Source organism: Takifugu rubripes, chromosome 19 (genome assembly GCF_901000725.2).
Source record: "Takifugu rubripes chromosome 19, fTakRub1.2, whole genome shotgun sequence".
Classification (NCBI taxonomy): Eukaryota; Metazoa; Chordata; class Actinopteri; order Tetraodontiformes; family Tetraodontidae; genus Takifugu; species Takifugu rubripes.
Window position 1 is genome coordinate 19077291 of NC_042303.1, and position 18696 is coordinate 19095986.

Consider the following 18696-nt stretch of genomic DNA (forward strand, 5'->3'; position numbering starts at 1 on the left):
ACATCTGGAGATGATAGATGAGAGAATGAGAACATCTGGAAATTCTTCCCTAAGTGGACAAAAACACTGTCGAACCGGTTCTGTTTATCGCCACCTAGTGTTGAGCAGGAGGACAACTAATGGAGGACACCTTCCCGTCAGTGTAAACTCGGGATATTATCTATCTATCTATCTATCTATCTATCTATCTATCTATCTATCTATCTATCTATCTATCTATCTATCTATCTATCTATCTATCTATCTTCTGCGTGTTTGTTGATTGTCCAATCAAGTTGGTCGTTCTTCGTTTGACGCCTTTTCATTGGTCAGCGGGAGCGTGTTTGGTTTTGAAGGCTGGCCGCTGATTGGCTCGCGGTTAGAGGAAGTAGCTGTTTAAACTGGGGGCGGGAGTTCCTTCATTTTGAATCCTGAGGACAAAAGTTCTCTGAGAGTTGTTGCACAGCGGATCGCCACGAATCGAAATATTTCGGTAATTCGATTAAAAAACTTTCTTTGCTCCCGGGGCAACCGAACCACATTGTTAGTGCCTTTGTTAATCAAAGACCCAAGCGTTTAGGCCGTTTAGCCGCAGAGGAACGTATAAACGCTCACGGACCGGACCGAGCCGACCCATTTCGCTGGGGTCGTGTCGGGTTTGAATAGCGGATCCGCTGCTTCATTCTCTCCGTCTGACCCACTATCTTGTTCCGTTTTTGCAGGAACGCCAACCATGGCCTCCCAGAACATGGACCCCGCGGCAGCTTCTTCCACAGCCGCCCTGAAGGGCAGCGACAGCGGCGGCAGCGCGGCCAGAGGCTCGGTGTCCAAACGGTGAGTCCGGCCCGGTCGCGTCGGTTCTGGCTGGTTTACCGAGTCATTGTGGTCACCGTGAGGAGCTCCTGGTCCGGATCTAAAGCCAGGCGTTGATTTGACATCCCAGAATGTAAAGATGCTCCGCAGCTCTTTATTGCAGCTGGTTTTATTTCTTTACCGAAGCTTCGTTTAAAGACACAAATCTGGTCTTTTGGCTGCTTAAACATTTTAAAATGTTTTTTCATGATGGTTTGTAGAGGATTGTTGAACTAAATGTGCAGGTAAAAGACTGGCAAATTAAATTAAATTTCTTTTTTCAATCCAAAGAAAGAGCCCAGAAAGTTTTTACTATCAGGAAAATGTCTCATTTTAGCTGAAACTGGCTCATGAAAGCTGCTTTAAACGAGTCTTAGTTATTTTTTAGCCTTTAATATTTTGTCATCTACAGTCAGTAACTTCCAATGAGCTCTGGAAACAGCAGCAGGAGGGTTAGTGTTAGTTAGGTGTTAGGGTTAGTCTATTTGGCCGGCTGGTTAGGGTTAGTCTATTTGGGTTAGTGTGGGTTAGGGTTGGTCTATTTGGGTAGGGTGGTCTATTAGGGTTAGTCTATTTGGCCGGCTGGTTAGGGTTAGTCTATTAGGGTTAGGGTTGGTCTATTGGTAGGGTGGTCTATTAGGGTTAGTCTATTTGGCCGGCTGGTTAGGGTTAGTCTATTTGGGTTAGTGTTGGTTAGGGTTGGTCTATTTGGGTTAGGGTTGGTCTATTAGGGTTAGTCTATTTGGCCGGCTGGTTAGGGTTGGTCTATTTGGGTTAGGGTTAGTTAGGGTTAGGGTTGGTCTATTTGGGTTAGGGTTAGTTAGGGTTAGGGTATGAATAGAATTTACCAAAAACTGAACAAGTGTGGTTCATTTCCACTGGTGTCAATGCAAAAATTACTTAAAAAAAAAAAAAGGTGCCGTTTTTTTTTCATTTTGGGGGGTTTTGAATGCAGATGTTTGAGTTCATTATAAATGGTGCTAAAATCAGAAAAGGGTGCACGTGTGAAAGGTGCACGTGTGAAAGGTGCACGTGCGTGTGGGAAGCAGCCACAGAGGGAACAAGGAAACACCAGAGATCTTTCTCGCTCTGCTTGAATCAGCAAATCAGTGTTGGTAAAATGACTCCAGGACTTGATGAGGTAACTCGCTGGTTATTGGTTATAGTGGTTGGTTATTGGTTATAGTGGTTGGTTATAGTTGGATGTGCTGAGTTATGAGGACCGAAGAAGGAACCACAGTTGGAGTCGTGTAGATGCAGGAACAACGGTCAACACGTCTCTGGCTGAACTCATTCAATTTGATTTGCAGGAAATTCCAAATTAAATGTTGTTTTTTTTTAAAAATCTGGGTCTTCATTTTTTTATTAGAAAAACATTGTGTTAAAGTGTGTGCTGATAAAATGGTTTGGTGAGTAAATGGGATGAAGTAGAAAGGCTCTGGCCCACCTGACCTGTGTGTGATGGGATTTGATGTGTGTCTGCAGGTTACAGCAGGAGCTCATGACCCTCATGGTGAGTCGTGTGTGTGTGTGTGTGTGTGTGTGTGTGTGTGTGTGTGTGTGTGTGTGTGTGTGTGTGTGTGTGTGTGTGTGTGTGTGTGTGTGTGTGTGTGTGTGATATTAATCATATAACCTGTTTCTCTGATGCAGTTGGCAGGTGATAAGAGTATCTCTGCATTTCCTGAAACGGATAATCTCTTTAAATGGATTGGCACCATCAATGGTCCTCAAGGAACGGTGAGCGTGTGTGCTACGTGTGTGTGCTACGTGTGTGTGCTACGTGTGTGTTTCGTGTGTGTTTCGTGTGTGCTACGTGTGTGCTACGTGTGTGTTTCGTGTGTGCTACGTGTGTGTGTTTCGTGTGTGCTACGTGTGTGTGCTACCTGTGTGTGTGTGCTACGTGTGTGTGCTACCTGTGTGTGTGTGCTACGTGTGTGTTTCGTGTGTGCTACGTGTGTGCTACGTGTGTGTTTCGTGTGTGCTACGTGTGTGTTTCGTGTGTGCTACGTGTGTGCTACGTGTGTGTGTTTCGTGTGTGCTACGTGTGTGCTACGTGTGTGTTTCGTGTGTGTTTCGTGTGTGCTACGTGTGTGCTACGTGTGTGTGTTTCGTGTGTGCTACGTGTGTGTTTCGTGTGTGCTACGTGTGTGCTACGTGTGTGTTTCGTGTGTGCTACGTGTGTGTGTTTCGTGTGTGCTACGTGTGTGCTACGTGTGTGTGTTTCGTGTGTGCTACGTGTGTGTGCTACGTGTGTGCTACGTGTGTGTTTCGTGTGTGTTTCGTGTGTGTTTCGTGTGTGCTACGTGTGTGTGTTACGTGTGTGCTACGTGTGTGCTACGTGTGTGCTACGTGTTCCAGCAGTTGATCCAAAATTCTACTGGCGAATATGTGAAACGAGGTGCTGATGGAGTAGGTCGCTCCTTCTGATGGGAGCTGGGCTGACACGCGGAGGCTTCCTGTTCTGGTAGTAGGGGAGGTACCAGAACACCTTCAGAGCACTGCCCAGGTACCCTTGAGCAAGGTACCATACTGGTGACTCATCCAGGGGTGGAGCGTCTTCACCCGTTGTGTTCCCTCCCCATGACCCTGAAAGGGATAAAGTGGTTCAGAGTACAAAGACGAGCTGTCGTGGCGTCGGTTGTTTGAGGCGCCTGTCTCCTCCACCCTCCTCAGGTTTATGATGGTCTCTGGTACCGGCTGTCTCTGGAGTTTCCAGCTGGTTACCCATATCAGGCTCCTCGTGTGAAGTTCATCACACCGTGCTTCCACCCCAACGTTGACGATCAGGGTTTCATCTGTCTCGACATCCTGAAGGACAAATGGTCGGCGCTCTACGATGTGCGATCCCTCCTGCTGTCCATCCAGAGTCTGCTGGGAGGTAACGGCTTTATACTGATGCAGCCTTCAGCCAAGGCTGGCGGCTCTTACTCCCCTATGATGCCGGCCACCTAACCCTAACCCTGGTACGCCTGTCTCACAACTTCCTGCTTTAAAGTTTTGTTGTGATTTTTCCACAGAACCGAACAATGAAAGTCCCTTGAACGCAGCTGCTGCGAAGCTGTGGGAAGATCAAGAGGGTAGGTTTGATCCTGGAACGCTTTAGTCACGATTCCTCTCAGCCCGACTCACTGTTGACCGTTGGGTTAGGGTTAGGGTTAGGGTTAGGGTCGCCCGCCTCCATGGCCCCGGGCTGCTTCCTTTGGCTCGGCTACTTTCGTCTGTCCTCCTTACATTTAAAAAGCAGTGAACTCGCACTGGTTTGGACCCAGCTTCTTTCCCCAGTAAATCAAGTTCACTATAATTCACTTCAAATTCAGGCAGCTTCGCATGGATCCACCACCTTTCTAACCTACACTTGGTTCTGTTTGGTTCCTCCCAGACCGCACTGGGACAATTGGACATTGTGTTTACAGACGGGCGATGAGGTCAACAGTGACTAGAGCTGGAGTAATCAGTCAAAACTAACATTCCAGCATTTGGAGTTCTAACTGCAGCCTTTTCCCTCAGCCTACAAAGCTCATCTTCACACAACCTTCCAGAACTGAAGCGGCTCCTGGTTCTTTGTCTGTCTTTGTAAAGTATTTTTATGTTTGATGTTTCAATAAAGTTCTTCATTCAACACACCTGCGGAATCCATTTTATTTGAAATGTTGGTGTTAAAGGTTGAATCACAAACAGTCCCTTTCAGCTTTAGTGATTTATTTCCATGATTTATTGTATATGTAATCAGTCACCCAGCTGATTTATTTATTTACTTCACAAAAGAAATGAGGACAGAACATTTTTAACATTAAACTACCACCCTTCTAAAAAGTGTAACTACAGAGGTAAAATCCATGGTTGTGCTCTAGCCAACGCAGCTGAGGCCACAGCATGGCGACTGGAAACATGCAGTCTTGTTGGAGACCACCTCAACCTCCATCAGGTCCTCCAACGTGTCCTCTGGGTCTTCGTGTTCACCGGCTGCTTCAGCCCAGGCTGGCTGGGTCGCCTCAACCGACCAGAATGGAACAGGAACCTGTGGGAAAAACGAGAGGTTAAAACGTGGTCCCAGAATTGATGGGCCTTGGTTCTTTCTCACCTTCAGCTGCATCTCAGCCAGCATAGCCTCCAGAACAGTGATGTGGTGGGTAACATCGGAGCTTGGTGAGTCCTCAACAGTGTGCCATGGTACCTTTGCAGAAGCCACCCGTGCCACCACGCCCACCATGCCATCGGTGCACCCTGCAGGGACAATACGTGGCGGTTCGGTCGAGGTTTTTGTGTTGTAAGGAAATACGAAGTCCGGGTGGGAAGTTGATCGGATGTGAACGCCTTTCGATTTCAGGTATAGCGATATGGTTGCTTCATGGCTTAGGGTTTGATTGGTGGAGCTTTTCTGGGGCTAGGCAGGACTGAAGGTATTAGCAGACATCACTTGACTTCTAGTTCACTAAAAGCATTCAGACGGGAAGCTTCAAACATCTGCTGACCTGTATTGAGCAGTGAGCGTCTGTCCTTTGGCTGTGTCAGAGGGAACCGTCCAATCAGAGAATATGCTGTCTGGAGATCAGACAAGAAACTCTCTAATGCCGACAGGAAGAGAACCCACAGTCGCTCCAACTTTTGTCTGTCCTCCAAACTTGATGAGGCAGAGTCGCACTCTGACAGTAAGTGGACCAAACGCTCTGACAGACCTGCACAGAGACGTGGGTTACAGGCGGGATGGATCAGTACCATGAGCTGACGGACAGCCGTCTGTACCTGTGCACAACTGGTGAGCCACTCTTCTTGTCTCATCCATCTCCTCTCGTAAGAAGTTGCTGTCAGCCGAGCTTCCCAGTGAAGTTACCAGCTGCTGAAAGCATGATGCGACCCGACTGAGAGCTTCCTGAGCACGCTCACATTCTCTTTGCTGCCGGTGCCAAACAACCAGCTCATTAACCGAACGATGCCAGTGACTCATGTTGTCATCGCTATGTCGTGTCTTGCTAGCTGGAGAAGCAGAGGAGAGGTGAGGAAGGGCAGATTGTGGCTCAGATGAAAGTAATAAATCGTGAATACCAGAAGGTTGCCTGTTCAAATCTCGGGGCAGTGCTGAGCCCATTGCTCGCCAGATGCAGTAAAGTGCTGCTGGCTTGTGTGTGTTCACTACTAGTGTGTAAAGGAAAGCTTAAATGCAGTGGGCGAATTCACTGACCCTAATTGGTGTGTGCAAATATTTCTAATTCAAATATATGTATGGTCATCATTACTGGCCTAAAATATAGACATACAAGGGATCGATAAAAGATTGCAACTGAACATTCTATAAAATTATTTTAACAACTGCACTCATCAGATAAACATGATCAAATATGTTGAGTGTCGCGTTATCCAGCAGGGACTAACGCTTTTTCTTGTTGTTGTAGCGACTTTGTCCTGCTAATGTGACACGTCGCATTGAAAGATGAGCAATAAATATCAAAGATAATGAAGAAATAATAAAGAATAAACTTATACCTACCTCTATTCAGCACAGACTCGTCTGTCATTGCTGTTGCAGCATCTTCTGTGCTTGAGTTGGCTGACTATAGATATATATTCCTCTTGTGCTCTCTGGAGATGGCAGTGTTTTAATTAACAGCTGAGCCTCTGTCTTCCAGCTTCCTGTGGGGTTAACATGTTGAGGTAACACGGTGCTGAATCATGCTCCAAGTTGTTGTCATTGCTACGCTAAAACACACTCAGTAAGGGCACACACACACGGACACCAACTGTCACAGTTAGAGAACTTCATGTACACAAACAGATTCGGGTATTCAGTTTTTACATCATGGCGTGAATGTGGAGCTTCTTCATGACAGCCAAAAATTACTACTAAAATAGAAACCAATTTTTTTTTTCAAAATCATCACTCATTTACTTCAGTAAAAGTTTTAGTTTTATAATTTCTGTAATGGGCCACAACATGCTCTACCGTTTCTTCTCCACGACAGTAACTATGTGGTGAAGCGTCCTGTATTAGTGTGTTGGGGACTTTGATGCTTGTTTTGAGGGGGTTGTTTTGTCTTTGCCAGGAACTGTTAACGTTACAAGGGTTCTGGTCGGACCTTTTCCGCTGCCGCCATCTTTCCCAACGTCACTTCCTGCCACTTTCATATAATACACGGGCCGGGCGGCAGTTCCGCGGGTCTAATTTTTGTGCGTTTGTTTGGTGAATCCGTGAGAATCGGAACCATCAAAATCGAAAACATGGTGAGTTTTGAATGGGCGTAATGTATGTTGTACTCCCGTGGCGACAGGCGTCGAATTAATTGTTAAATTTAATCAGGCGGGCGTTTGAATGAACGTGCATTGTACGTTGGCGAGGAGCTTAATTTTAGCGCGGGCATGCGATTTATACCAGTGACGTTTCAGATTATTAATCTCCCGACACCTTTGGTTATTTTAACACGAATTTGTAAAGAGATAAGTAGTGATTTAAATCGATGGGAAGCGGCGTTATTGTTAGCTTAGCGGTTAGCCCAAAGGTCTGAAGAATTCACTGTTTTGCGGTCAGAATAGTTATTTCTATTAACGAGCGTCCATCTGCTGTATTCAGCAACCGTGAGACCTGCAGCTCGTCCTGCTTTAGGGTCAGTGGGTCGGTATCACTGCCACTATCGTGTATCACTGTTCTTAACTGTAGTTTTGGGTGCAGATTCAGTTCGCTGCACTTTTCAGCTTCACACTGCGGATCTTTTCCACCCGCTGGCAAAACTCGTTCCGAGCACTGACTCTGAACAAAGCTGCTTAAATTGGAGTCTGCATCTTAAAGCAAACGTGTCCGGACGCCCGTTCTGAAGGTTTTCGGAACTATTCTGTTGGGCCGCTCCGTGGTGCACCACAGCGACACACAGAGGAGCAGCGATGCATTACACCAAAAGAATTTGCGTTTTCAAAAACTACACAGAAATCCTGATTAAACCTGAACACGATGCAGTTCTAGTGTGTGTTCACATCTGGTGTGTGTCAAGGAAACTGGGAAACTTTTGTTCCGGGACATTGAGACATTGTGAAGCAGTAACGATTCCAAGAATTCCACCTGGTCATGTCATTGTGTGATGTCACAATTTCAGACGGTGGGGAAAAGCAGTAAGATGCTGCAGCACATCGACTTCCGGATGAGGTGCATCCTGCAGGATGGAAGGATTTTCATTGGAACCTTCAAGGCCTTTGACAAACACATGAACCTCATCCTGTGCGACTGTGATGAATTCCGGAAGATCAAGTATGCGCAGGAGGACCGCGGTCCTCGGCCCGTCCAGGCCATTTGCAAGATTCCTTGAGTATTTAATTTAAAGTGAGCATGGAGGCATGCTGGGTAATGAAGTGTCATTGTCTTCCAGACCAAAGAACTCAAAGCAGCCAGAACGTGAAGAGAAGAGAGTTCTGGGATTGGTTCTGCTAAGAGGAGAAAATCTGGTTTCCATGACGGTGGAGGGTCCACCCCCTAAAGATGTAAGTACACCTGCAGCCAGTAGGAAGGCTTCCAGGATCCTCTCCGGTCTTTTGTTTTAAAATGCTTTGGCACAGAATCGCTGTGCACGATGTGTTGAGATCATTGGAGCGCCACACGGTGCCATCAAACTCTTCAACACCCAGTTTTCTCTTTGTGGGGGGGGGTCTCTGAGTGAGTGGGGAGGGGTATACATCACAAATGATATTCTAAATCATCACTCTCAATAAAACAGTGAAGGGCTTTTACCCATTACTGTTGGAGTAACGCTCAAAAGTGATGAACTTTAGCTCCTGGTGGCCTGGAGACGGCCCCCGTTCAGGAGCCTACGTGTGATTAAAGGGAACCTTCAGATCAGTTTCCCTCTCTGCTGGGCCACCCATCGACCAGACGAGAGTTGAATAGACTCAATCTGGTGATTGAAACATGCTGGATCAACAGCCAGTGAAGGCCCGCCCTCTGGTGGTCTCCTGACCCAGGCCGGTGCCCCTCGCTCTTCCCTCCTGACTGAGGGAGACGTTTGGGTGGTAGATGAGCTGCTGGCTTTGGGTCGGTCATCTCACCTCCTCCTGCCTTTCCTGATCAGTGTGAGACCACTTGGTGTTGTGCATCGGCCTCGTCTCCTGGCAACGCTCGGTGTTCTGTTGGTCAGGCACCATGATGGTCTCACTGTCAAAGCTCCTTCAGGACTGACGCACATGCTTTTATTTATTTCAATAAAAGATGAGTTCTAGAAAAGTCTCCAAATGCTAACAGCTAACCCTATTTTAATGGACGGTTAGCAACGCCACAACACCATCATTACTGTGAACATTGTTAGCAATGTTAGCATCACTAGTCTTGCACTGTTCCTCTTTACTTTTTAGCATAAAATAAAAATGAGTTAATTTGTCTTCCTGTTTCCACCCAAAAGCCCTCGAGCCTTTCGTTTACACTAGTTTATGTCAACTTGGATTTTACCTCCATCTCATCTGTAAATATGGGAATGTGCTTTCTAAAAACTGGAACCAGCTTTCAGGTGATCTGAAGCATAATTTGGATTCAGTTTATGATATTGTGTATCTGAGGTGGCTCAGGATCCACCAGAACCCGAACCCTTGGTCAGAACCTCTCCGCCAGCCTCCTGATCCGTGTCACTTGTATTAAAGCAGCATTCGAGGTTCTGTTCCAGTGGAACAGCTGTTATGTGTTCAGCGTGACCCGAACTCTTGAACGTGACCTCAGGACCAGGTTCTGACGTCTGTCCCGGGGAACTGATGCTGTACAGGCCCCCCCGAGTCCAGGAGTCGGTTGGAACATTTCCAACCCAGTGTTTGATGTCTGCTGCTGCTTTTTTCTCACTCTCATTTCCCTCCTTGCAGACCGGTATTGCTCGGGTTCCATTGGCGGGTGTTGCGGGAGGTCCAGGTGTGGGCCGAGCTGCGGGTAGGGGTGTTCCTGCAGGAGCTCCCATGCCTCAGGCCCCAGCTGGTCTGGCGGGGCCTGTCCGAGGTGTGGGCGGGCCATCACAGCAGGTAAGGCGCTGCTCTGTGATGAGCGGTGTGTTCAGGTGCTGATGCTTTCCTGTGTTGCTTCAGGTCATGACCCCACAGGGCAGAGGAACTGTTGCAGCAGCTGCCACGGGGGCCAGCATCGCTGGGGCTCCAACACAGTATCCGCCTGGACGAGGAGCTCCACCTCCAATGGGCCGAGGAGCTCCACCCCCAGGTGAACACCTCCGTTAACATGTATTGCTAGATGTTGCAAGTTGTTTGAAGCTCCTTGATTAAAGTGTGTCCATTGGTCTCCTTCCTTCTGGAGGTATGATGGGACCACCTCCTGGCATGCGGCCTCCGATGGGTCCTCCCATGGGAATGCCCCCTGGTCGAGGAGCGCCGATGGGAATGCCTCCTCCGGGCATGAGGCCTCCACCTCCTGGCATGAGAGGTGTGTTTGCATGAAGGGAAGCAGAATATCCACAAGTCTGTTTGGTTTCTGCCTGGTTTAAAAGGGTTATGGTTAGGGTTAGGCAGCAGGGTTAGGCAGCAGGTCACAGGGTTAGGGTTATGGTTAGGGTTAGGCAGCAGGTCACAGGGTTAGGGTTAGGGTTAGGGTTAGGCAGCAGGTCACAGGGTTATGGTTAGGGTTAGGCAGCAGGTCACAGGGTTAGGGTTAGGCAGCAGGTCACAGGGTTAGGGTTAGGCAGCAGGGTTAGGCAGCAGGTCACAGGGTTAGGGTTATGGTTAGGGTTAGGCAGCAGGTCACAGGGTTATGGTTAGGGTTAGGCAGCAGGTCACAGGGTTAGGGTTAGGCAGCAGGTCACAGGGTTATGGTTAGGGTTAGGCAGCAGGTCACAGGGTTAGGGTTAGGCAGCAGGTCACAGGGTTAGGGTTAGGCAGCAGGTCACAGGGTTAGGGTTAGGCAGCAGGGTTAGGCAGCAGGTCACAGGGTTAGGGTTAGGCAGCAGGGTTAGGCAGCAGGTCACAGGGTTAGGGTTAGGCAGCAGGTCACAGGGTTAGGGTTAGGCAGCAGGTCACAGGGTTATGGTTAGGGTTAGGCAGCAGGGTTAGGCAGCAGGTCACAGGGTTATGGTTAGGGTTAGGCAGCAGGGTTAGGCAGCAGGTCACAGGGTTATGGTTAGGGTTAGGCAGCAGGGTTAGGCAGCAGGTCACAGGGTTAGGGTTAGGCAGCAGGTCACAGGGTTAGGGTTAGGCAGCAGGGTTAGGCAGCAGGTCACAGGGTTAGAGTTATGGTTAGGCAGCAGGTCACAGGGTTAGGGTTAGGCAGCAGGTCACACGGTTGGGGTTAGGGTTAGGGTTAGGCAGCAGGTCACAGGGTTAGGGTTAGGCAGCAGGTCACAGGGTCAGGGTTAGGCAGCAGGTCACAGGGTTAGGGTTATGGTTATGGTTAGGCAGCAGGTCACAGGGTTAGAGTTAGGCAGCAGGTCACAGGGTTAGAGTTAGGCAGCAGGTCACAGGGTTAGAGTTATGGTTAGGCAGCAGGTCACAGGGTTAGGGTTAGGCAGCAGGTCACACGGTTATGGTTAGGGTTAGGCAGCAGGTCACAGGGTTAGGGTTAGGCAGCAGGTCACAGGGTTAGAGTTATGGTTAGGGTTAGGCAGCAGGTCACAGGGTTAGGGTTAGGCAGCAGGTCACAGGGTTATGGTTAGGGTTAGGCAGCAGGTCACAGGGTTATGGTTAGGGTTAGGCAGCAGGTCACAGGGTTAGGGTTAGGCAGCAGGTCACAGGGTTATGGTTAGGGTTAGGCAGCAGGTCACAGGGTTAGGGTTAGGCAGCAGGTCACAACAGCAATCCCTCCAATCACCTGTGCTCTCTCTTAGGACCACCCCCGCCTGGGATGAGACCGCCTCCTCGACCCTGAAGCAACACCTGTCCCGCTTCCATTGTACAGATGATTTTTGTTCTTGGTTAGAATCTTTTTTAAATAAAGGTCTTTTGTTTTCAGTCAGCTGTTTGTGTTCCTTGGATTAAGATGATGAAAATTAAAATCCTTTATTTGTTCAGAGAGGGGAACTTCTGCTTTTCTACCTGTTTGTGAACGTAGAAAAGACTTGTGGTGTTGCTGCGTAAGTTCTCCAGTTTAGGCCCTTTGAGTGAAAACCAAGACGCGGCACAGCCCAGTCCTGTTCTGACGGAACCTCCTGACGTTGGTGTTGGTTTGGGTTGATCCTGGTCAGTAATCCATAAAGGTCTGGGGGGGGTATTCCTCAGAGCAACTCACAATAACACCCACTTCATGCAGGATTTGAACTCCCAGCAGCCTGGACCATTGAAGGGGTCAGAAGCAACGCGTACTCCAGAGACCTTTATGGAAACCATCTTGTTTCATTTTTTTGATTCACCCATTAAAGGATGACGTCGATGCTGGTTGATTGAGTCACAAGAGGCTTTTCCACTACAGATCAATATTCAGATCAGTCGCCCTTCAGAAAACCATCAACTTGAACGTAGTCGTGGTTCTCACCTGTGGAAACATTGACCTTCCAGTCGCGAGCCTACAACCAACACCTGACAGCTGAACGAGGAGACGTGATCGAGATTTCGATGACGACTTTAATCACGGGCGGTTGCCATGGGAACGTGGCACCGACCACGCGCTGCAGTGGGCAGAAGAGTGAGTCACCGTAGCGACGACGCGCTAGCGGCTAACCTGTTAGCCTGTAACCTGTTAGCCAGCAGCGACCAGAACAATCCGGGCTCCGGGATCCTCTCCGACCAGAGCAGCCCGGTCTACGAGCCAGAGCAGCCCAGTCCACGAGCCAGAGCAGCCCGGTCTACGAGCCAGAGCAGCCCGGTCCACGAGCCAGAACAGCCGAGTCCGCTCACATTTAAAGGTTCCGCCAAGTCTCCAGCAGCTGTTTTTGGATGAGCCGCCATGTCCGATGGCACAACTGTGCAACAGCAACAAGCATCCAGACACGTTTTTCTCTGTTTAATTGTGAGATAAAGTGGCCACCTTCACCTAGAGCGACCATCATCCAGGAGGTGAGCTGCACCATGTTGTCTGTACACCGGGGATGGAGCTCATGAGCAGGATCATATCGAGTCTATGTTGCTGCGCGTGGAGCACAGACGCAGTGGCGGGTTAGGGGTTAGGGTTAGTTAGGGGTTAGGGTTGGTTAGGGGTTAGGGTTAGTTAGGGGTTAGAGGTTAGGGTTAGTTAGGGTTAGTGCGCCACGTTACTTCACTCGTTAAAGCCCAACTTCAGAACAGACCTAAGATGCTCGGGAACTCTTCAGAACTGTCTGATAAAATGTGGCATTATTAAACCTTAAATCGGGATAAATGTAACAATAATAAAATGTAGCAGCGTCTGAAGCAAAGGTTCGGCTGTTGTCATAGCAACATCAGCATCAGCACCGTGTCTTCCCTCGTTATATAATTCTTGCTGCAGTCCATAAATATCAAATGTTTTTTCTATGAGGGGTGCTCTTATAATATTTTACAATATTTTATCTTGTAGAGATTTATTTTGAAATAAGCTTTTCTGGAGGGAAAATAATTGATCAGATACTGGAATCATTCTGTTGCATCATTTTGAAGAACTAAGGTCAAATTTCACAGCAGTACTGTGACTGTCCTCATTGTTTTATTAAACTTTCAATTGAAAGCTGACAATTAGGAATCCAGGCTGATTCCCTCTGTGATTCTGTGTGTCGCTGCTCATTCTGAATGAATTCTATGGTCAAACACAGCAGTGCAGGTGTTACTGTGAAAATGGTGGCGTAACTTTATCCTTTCTGATCTGACATCGTTTCTCACAGCAGTTTAGCCTCTTCTGGTTTAAATCAGCTCTTTCTCGCTCACATCTGTTCAGTTATCGATATATACTGCAAAAGTCAAGAGTTTTTACAGACAAACTTAAATCCAGCAGGATCAATGTTGACAACGGTTGTTCTGTATTCTTTAGGTGACAACCTCAAGTCGAGTACTAAGCTCCTAAGTAATGAGTGACCAGAAGGAGGCGGAGCTTTGTTCAGAGAAGGAGGCAAAGGTGAGATTCTTTCCATTAAATGTAGAGTTTTCCTAAGTGGTGAAAGCATGCACACTGACAGAGAAGCCTCCCTCAGAGTCGAACAATTATCCGGTTTGGACAGATAATTGCCCAGTGTGTAGCAAATGTGGCCTCTCTAGGGTTGTTGTCAGGAAGTAAAGACAAAAGACTTTACATTTCTCCTTGTAAGACAGACGGCTTCTTGTCGTCACGCCTGGAACTATTCTCTGTTTAACCCTTTACGGCGGTTTGTTCAGGGGCAGAACTGGAACCGCTCTCTGGTGTACACTCTGGAAGAACTTGAATGTAAAATCTGCTACAATCGATACGATTATCACAGCAGGAAACCGAAACTTCTGGGCTGTCTGCATCGAGTCTGTGCCAAGTGTCTAAAGAAGTTGGTCACCATAGGTGAGTGAATGTGGTTGGATTTCATATGAGCGTCATCACATAATTACAGTTGTAAACCCTAAAGTCTTCTTTGTGATGAGGCCCTGGAGATTTTGGAGATTTGATCTCTTCAGGTTTGGTCTGGACAGTCGGGCGCTCAGGATCCAAAGTGTGACGTTCTCATCAATACTGAACACTCAGCACTAATAATAAACAGTTGAAATCTTGGTTTAGATCTTTTCACCTATAAGCTGCAGAAAACTCAACTGAACTACAACTAACCCTCTAACCCTAACCCTAACCCTCTAACCCTAACCCTAACCCTCTAACACTAACCCTAACCCTAACCCTAACCCTCTAACACTAACCCTAACCCTCTAACCCTAACCCTCTAACAGTAACCCTAACCCTCTAACCCTGACCCTCTAACCCTAACCCTCTAACCCTCTAACCCTCTAACCCTAACCCTCTAACCCTCTAACCCTAACCCTCTAACCCTAACACTAACCCTCTAACCCTCTAACACTAACCCTCTAACCCTAACCCTAACCCTAACCCTCTAACCCTAGCCCCCTAACCCTAACCCTCTAACACTAACCCTAACCCTCTAACCCTAACCCTCTAACCCTAACCCTCTAACAGTAACCCTAACCCTCTAACCCTGACCCTCTAACCCTAACCCTCTAACCCTAACCCTAACCCTCTAACCCTCTAACACTAACCCTCTAACCCTAACCCTAACCCTAACCCTCTAACCCTAACCCTCTAACACTAACCCTCTAACACTAACCCTCTAACCCTAACCCTCTAACCCTAACCCAACAGGCTGAGAGGGCTGTCTAACCCCAACCCCAACCCTAACCCTAACCCTAACCCTAACCCAGCACTTCTCAAATAGTGGGTGCGATGCCAGGGGGGGCGCGTGTGACCCCGGAGAACATGTTTTTTTTTTTTTTTTGCCGTACTAGAATAAAGTGTAATTGCACATCCCGCGCGCACACACCACAGAGCAAGAGATAGGAAGTGCAGTGAACAAACCACCAAGAGACAGCATGAAAAAATACTTAACAGTGATGAAAAGAAAGGCGGAGAGAGACGGAGATAATGAGACATACGAAAGTCTCCCGAAAGCTCAGACGAGGAAATATGACGAAGCCTTTATAGCGCTTGGCTTCACTGCGACTACGGTGGGAGACGAGGAAAGACCGGTGTGTTTACTGTGTCTAAAAATGTTGGCAGGACAGCATGGAGCCAAATAAATGAAGGCCTCACTTAAAGACATTACACCCCAGTCACGCTGATAACACTAACCCTGGTTAACCCTAACCCTGGTTAACCCTAACCCTGGTTAACCCTAACACTAACCCTAACCCTGGTTAACCCTAACCCTGGTTAACCCTAACCCTCACTTAAAGACATTACACCCCAGTCACGCTGATAACACTAACCCTGGTTAACCCTAACCCTGGTTAACCCTAATCCTGGTTAACCCTAACCCTGGTTAACCCTAGCACTAACCCTAACCCTCACTTAAAGACATTACACCCCAGTCACACTGATCAGCCGCTTGAGTTTTTTCGGCAAAAACGTGCCGAATATTGGCAACAATCATCCCGCTTTGGTCTATATTTCTTTCTTTTTTTGTTTTCTTTAATATTAATAAGGATACAATGTTATGCAGAGGTGTACTTATAACAATTTTATAGACAAATGATACTAATTATAGTCGGGGGGGGGGGGGGGCAAAATGTTTTCTTCTTCCTAGGGGGGGCGTAACAGAAAATAATTGAGAAGCACTGCCCTAACCCAACAGGCTGAGCAGGCTGTCTAACCCTAACCCTAACCCTAACCCTAACCCTAACCCTAACCCTAACCCAACAGGCTGAGCGGACCAGTGCAGCCCAGTTCAGCGCTCACTCCTGATAACACTGCTGACAGGCCGCCATCACTTGGCTTTCTTAGGTCACTACTCTGGTCAATCACCATTTACAAACTGCTCCACCCGCTCTGGTTAAATAAATGCATGCCTTGAATATTTCAATAAGTCAGACTGTGGTCATATTGTGGGTCGACAATACTAAGAAGGTTCCAGGAGCACAGAGCTTTCTAGATGAATAGAATAAATATGTCTGTGAAGATTCTCAATTATCCAAGTCAAATAAGATCTCTGCATCCATGGAGCCAAGATGGGTCCTTAATCCATAAACAGGTGGATTATGGAAATCCAGTCTGTAACAGACGGTGCCCCCACAGGTGGCCTTCAACTGCAAAGCTTTAGTCAATGAAGAGCAGCATTGAGTGCTGCTCCAGGCAGGACAGCAACATGGTGAGCTCTAACCCTACCCCTCTAACCCTAACCCTAACCCTCTAACCCTAACCCTACCCCTCTAACCCTAACCCTGTAACCCTAACCCCTCTAACCCTAACCCTCTAACCCTACCCCTCTAACCCTAACCCCTCTAACCCTACCCCTCTAACCCTAACCCTAACCCTCTAACCCTACCCCTCTAACCCTAACCCTAACCCTACCCCTCTAACCCTAACCCTAACCCCTCTAACCCTAACCCTCTAACCCTAACCCCTCTAACCCTACCCCTCTAACCCTAACCCTAACCCTCTAACCCTACCCCTCTAACCCTAACCCTAACCCTACCCCTCTAACCCTAACCCTACCCCTCTAACCCTACCCCTCTAACACTAACCCCTCTAACCCTACCCCTCAAACCCTAACCCTCTAACCCTAACCCTACCCCTCTAACACTAACCCCTCTAACCCTACCCCTCTAACACTAACCCCTCTAACCCTACCCCTCTAACCCTAACCCTACCCCTCTAACCCTAACCTCTCTAACCCTACCCCTCTAACCCTAACCCTAACCCTCTAACCCTAGCCGTCTAACCCTAACCCTACCCCTCTAACCCTACCCCTCTAACCCTAACCCTAACCCTAACCCTACCCCTCTAACCCTCTAACCCTGACCCTCTAACCCTAACCCTACCCCTCTAACCCTACCCCTCTAATCCTAACCCTACCCCTCTAACCCTAACCCTCTAACCCTAACCCTACCCGTCTAAACCTCTAACCCTAACCCTCTAACCCTAACCCTCTAACCCTACCCCTCTAACCCTAACCCCTTTAACCCTAAACCTCTAACCCTAAACCTAACCCTCTAACTCTAACCCTCTAACCCTAACCCTAACCCCTCTAACCCTACCCCTCTAACCCTAACCCTAACCCTGTAACCCTAACCCTCTAACCCTAACCCTAACCCCTTTAACCCTAAACCTCTAACCCTAAACCTAACCCTCTAACTCTAACCCTCTAACCCTAACCCTACCCCTCTAACCCTAACCCTAACCCTTACCCTACCCCTCTAACCCTAACCCTAACCCTAACCCTACCCCTCTAACCCTACCCCTCTAACCCTCTAACCCTACCCCTCTAAACCCTAACCCTACCCCTCTACCCCTCTAACCCTACCCCTCTACCCCTCTAACCCTACCCCTCTAACCCTCTAACCCTACCCCTCTAACCCTAACCCTACCCTCTAACCCTCTAACCCTACCCCTCTACCCCTCTAACCCTACCCCTCTAACCTAACCCTACCCTCTAACCCTCTAACCCTACCCTCTAACCCTCTAACCCTACCCCTCTACCCCTCTAACCCTACCCTCTAACCCTAACCCTAACCCTTACCCTACCCCTCTAACCCTAACCCTACCCCTCTAACCTACCCCTCTAACCCTCTAACCCTACCCCTCTAACCTACCCCTCTAACCTACCCCTCTACCCCTCTAACCCTACCCCTCTAACCCTAACCCTCTAACCCTCTAACTCTACCCCTCTAACCCTCTAACCCTAACCCCTCTACCCCTCTAACCCTACCCCCTCTAACCCTCTAACCCTACCCCTCTAACCCTCTAACCCTAACCCTACCCTCTAACCCTCTAACCCTACCCCTCTACCCCTCTAACCCTACCCCTCTAACCCTACCCCTCTACCCCTCTAACCCTACCCCTCTAACCCTAACCCTATGAGAGGGAAGAGCGTCCTGATGCTTGGTAAAGTCCTTTATTACTATGGGCGTGTTCCTGGCAGACTTTTCTTTTTTTGATCAAGGTCTTTTTATTTTGTTTTGTTTTTTCATTTACAGTTCACAACTTAACATAAATCCAACAAAACAGAAACAGAACAGTAGATCCCTTCCACCCATCCCCAACCCCCCCATAAAAAAAGAAAAGAAAATAGCAGTCTTATAGTGGGAAGAGTTTAAGTTACAGAGCTCTAAATACATAATTGACAAAGCCAGATATGAAATGAAGAAAAAGAAGAAAAAAAGAAAGGGAAGAGGAAATGACAACAAATATTGGCAGGAATTTACAATACTGTGTTATCTGCTTCCATATCCTCAAGAAATGTTAAGAAAGGCTGCCAAATATTCTCACATTTCCTAGTAGATCCCCTGAATGTATATATGATCTTCTCATACATGAGTACATGAGTTCCTAATCCAGTGACTGTA

General features: G+C 47.9%; 4 protein-coding genes across 5 annotated transcripts in view; 3 read left to right on the forward strand and 1 right to left on the reverse strand.

The window, feature by feature from the left end:
* The first annotated feature begins 337 nt into the window (after nucleotides 1–337).
* On the forward strand, nucleotides 338–4453 carry ube2c (ubiquitin-conjugating enzyme E2C). Its single transcript, XM_029826905.1, has 7 exons — nucleotides 338–472; nucleotides 702–813; nucleotides 2317–2344; nucleotides 2482–2568; nucleotides 3505–3709; nucleotides 3849–3908; nucleotides 4339–4453. The coding sequence occupies exons 2-7, from the start codon at nucleotides 713–715 to the stop codon at nucleotides 4374–4376; spliced, it is 519 nt and encodes a 172-aa protein (XP_029682765.1). The 5' UTR covers nucleotides 338–472; nucleotides 702–712; the 3' UTR covers nucleotides 4377–4453.
* A 1-nt stretch (nucleotide 4454) lies between these two features.
* Nucleotides 4455–6835, reverse strand: LOC101068510 (regulator of G-protein signaling 9-binding protein). Of its 2 annotated transcripts, none has more exons than XM_029826903.1 (6): nucleotides 6770–6835; nucleotides 6317–6459; nucleotides 5575–5805; nucleotides 5304–5507; nucleotides 4913–5055; nucleotides 4455–4849 (listed from the first exon to the last, which is right to left on the reverse strand). In XM_029826903.1, the coding sequence occupies exons 2-6, from the start codon at nucleotides 6342–6344 to the stop codon at nucleotides 4679–4681; spliced, it is 777 nt and encodes a 258-aa protein (XP_029682763.1). In that variant the 5' UTR covers nucleotides 6345–6459; nucleotides 6770–6835; the 3' UTR covers nucleotides 4455–4678. The 2 variants fall into 2 exon arrangements, with proteins under 2 accessions (XP_029682763.1, XP_029682762.1); XM_029826902.1 differs by lacking the exon at nucleotides 6770–6835 and adding an exon at nucleotides 6623–6760.
* A 44-nt stretch (nucleotides 6836–6879) lies between these two features.
* Nucleotides 6880–11737, forward strand: snrpb (small nuclear ribonucleoprotein polypeptides B and B1). Its single transcript, XM_029826906.1, has 7 exons — nucleotides 6880–7047; nucleotides 7911–8062; nucleotides 8181–8292; nucleotides 9652–9804; nucleotides 9868–9997; nucleotides 10091–10216; nucleotides 11610–11737. The coding sequence occupies exons 1-7, from the start codon at nucleotides 7045–7047 to the stop codon at nucleotides 11648–11650; spliced, it is 717 nt and encodes a 238-aa protein (XP_029682766.1). The 5' UTR covers nucleotides 6880–7044; the 3' UTR covers nucleotides 11651–11737.
* Nucleotides 11738–12270: 533 nt separating this feature from the next.
* The window catches only part of LOC115246933 (E3 ubiquitin-protein ligase RNF182), an 8940-nt gene continuing 2514 nt past the window's right edge, over nucleotides 12271–18696 (forward strand). The window contains exons 1-3 of the mRNA XM_029826904.1: nucleotides 12271–12774; nucleotides 13700–13783; nucleotides 14041–14194. Of these exons, the coding sequence (XP_029682764.1) occupies nucleotides 13736–13783; nucleotides 14041–14194 (202 nt within the window). The 5' untranslated portion in view covers nucleotides 12271–12774; nucleotides 13700–13735. The remainder of the gene's footprint in view (nucleotides 12775–13699; nucleotides 13784–14040; nucleotides 14195–18696) is intronic.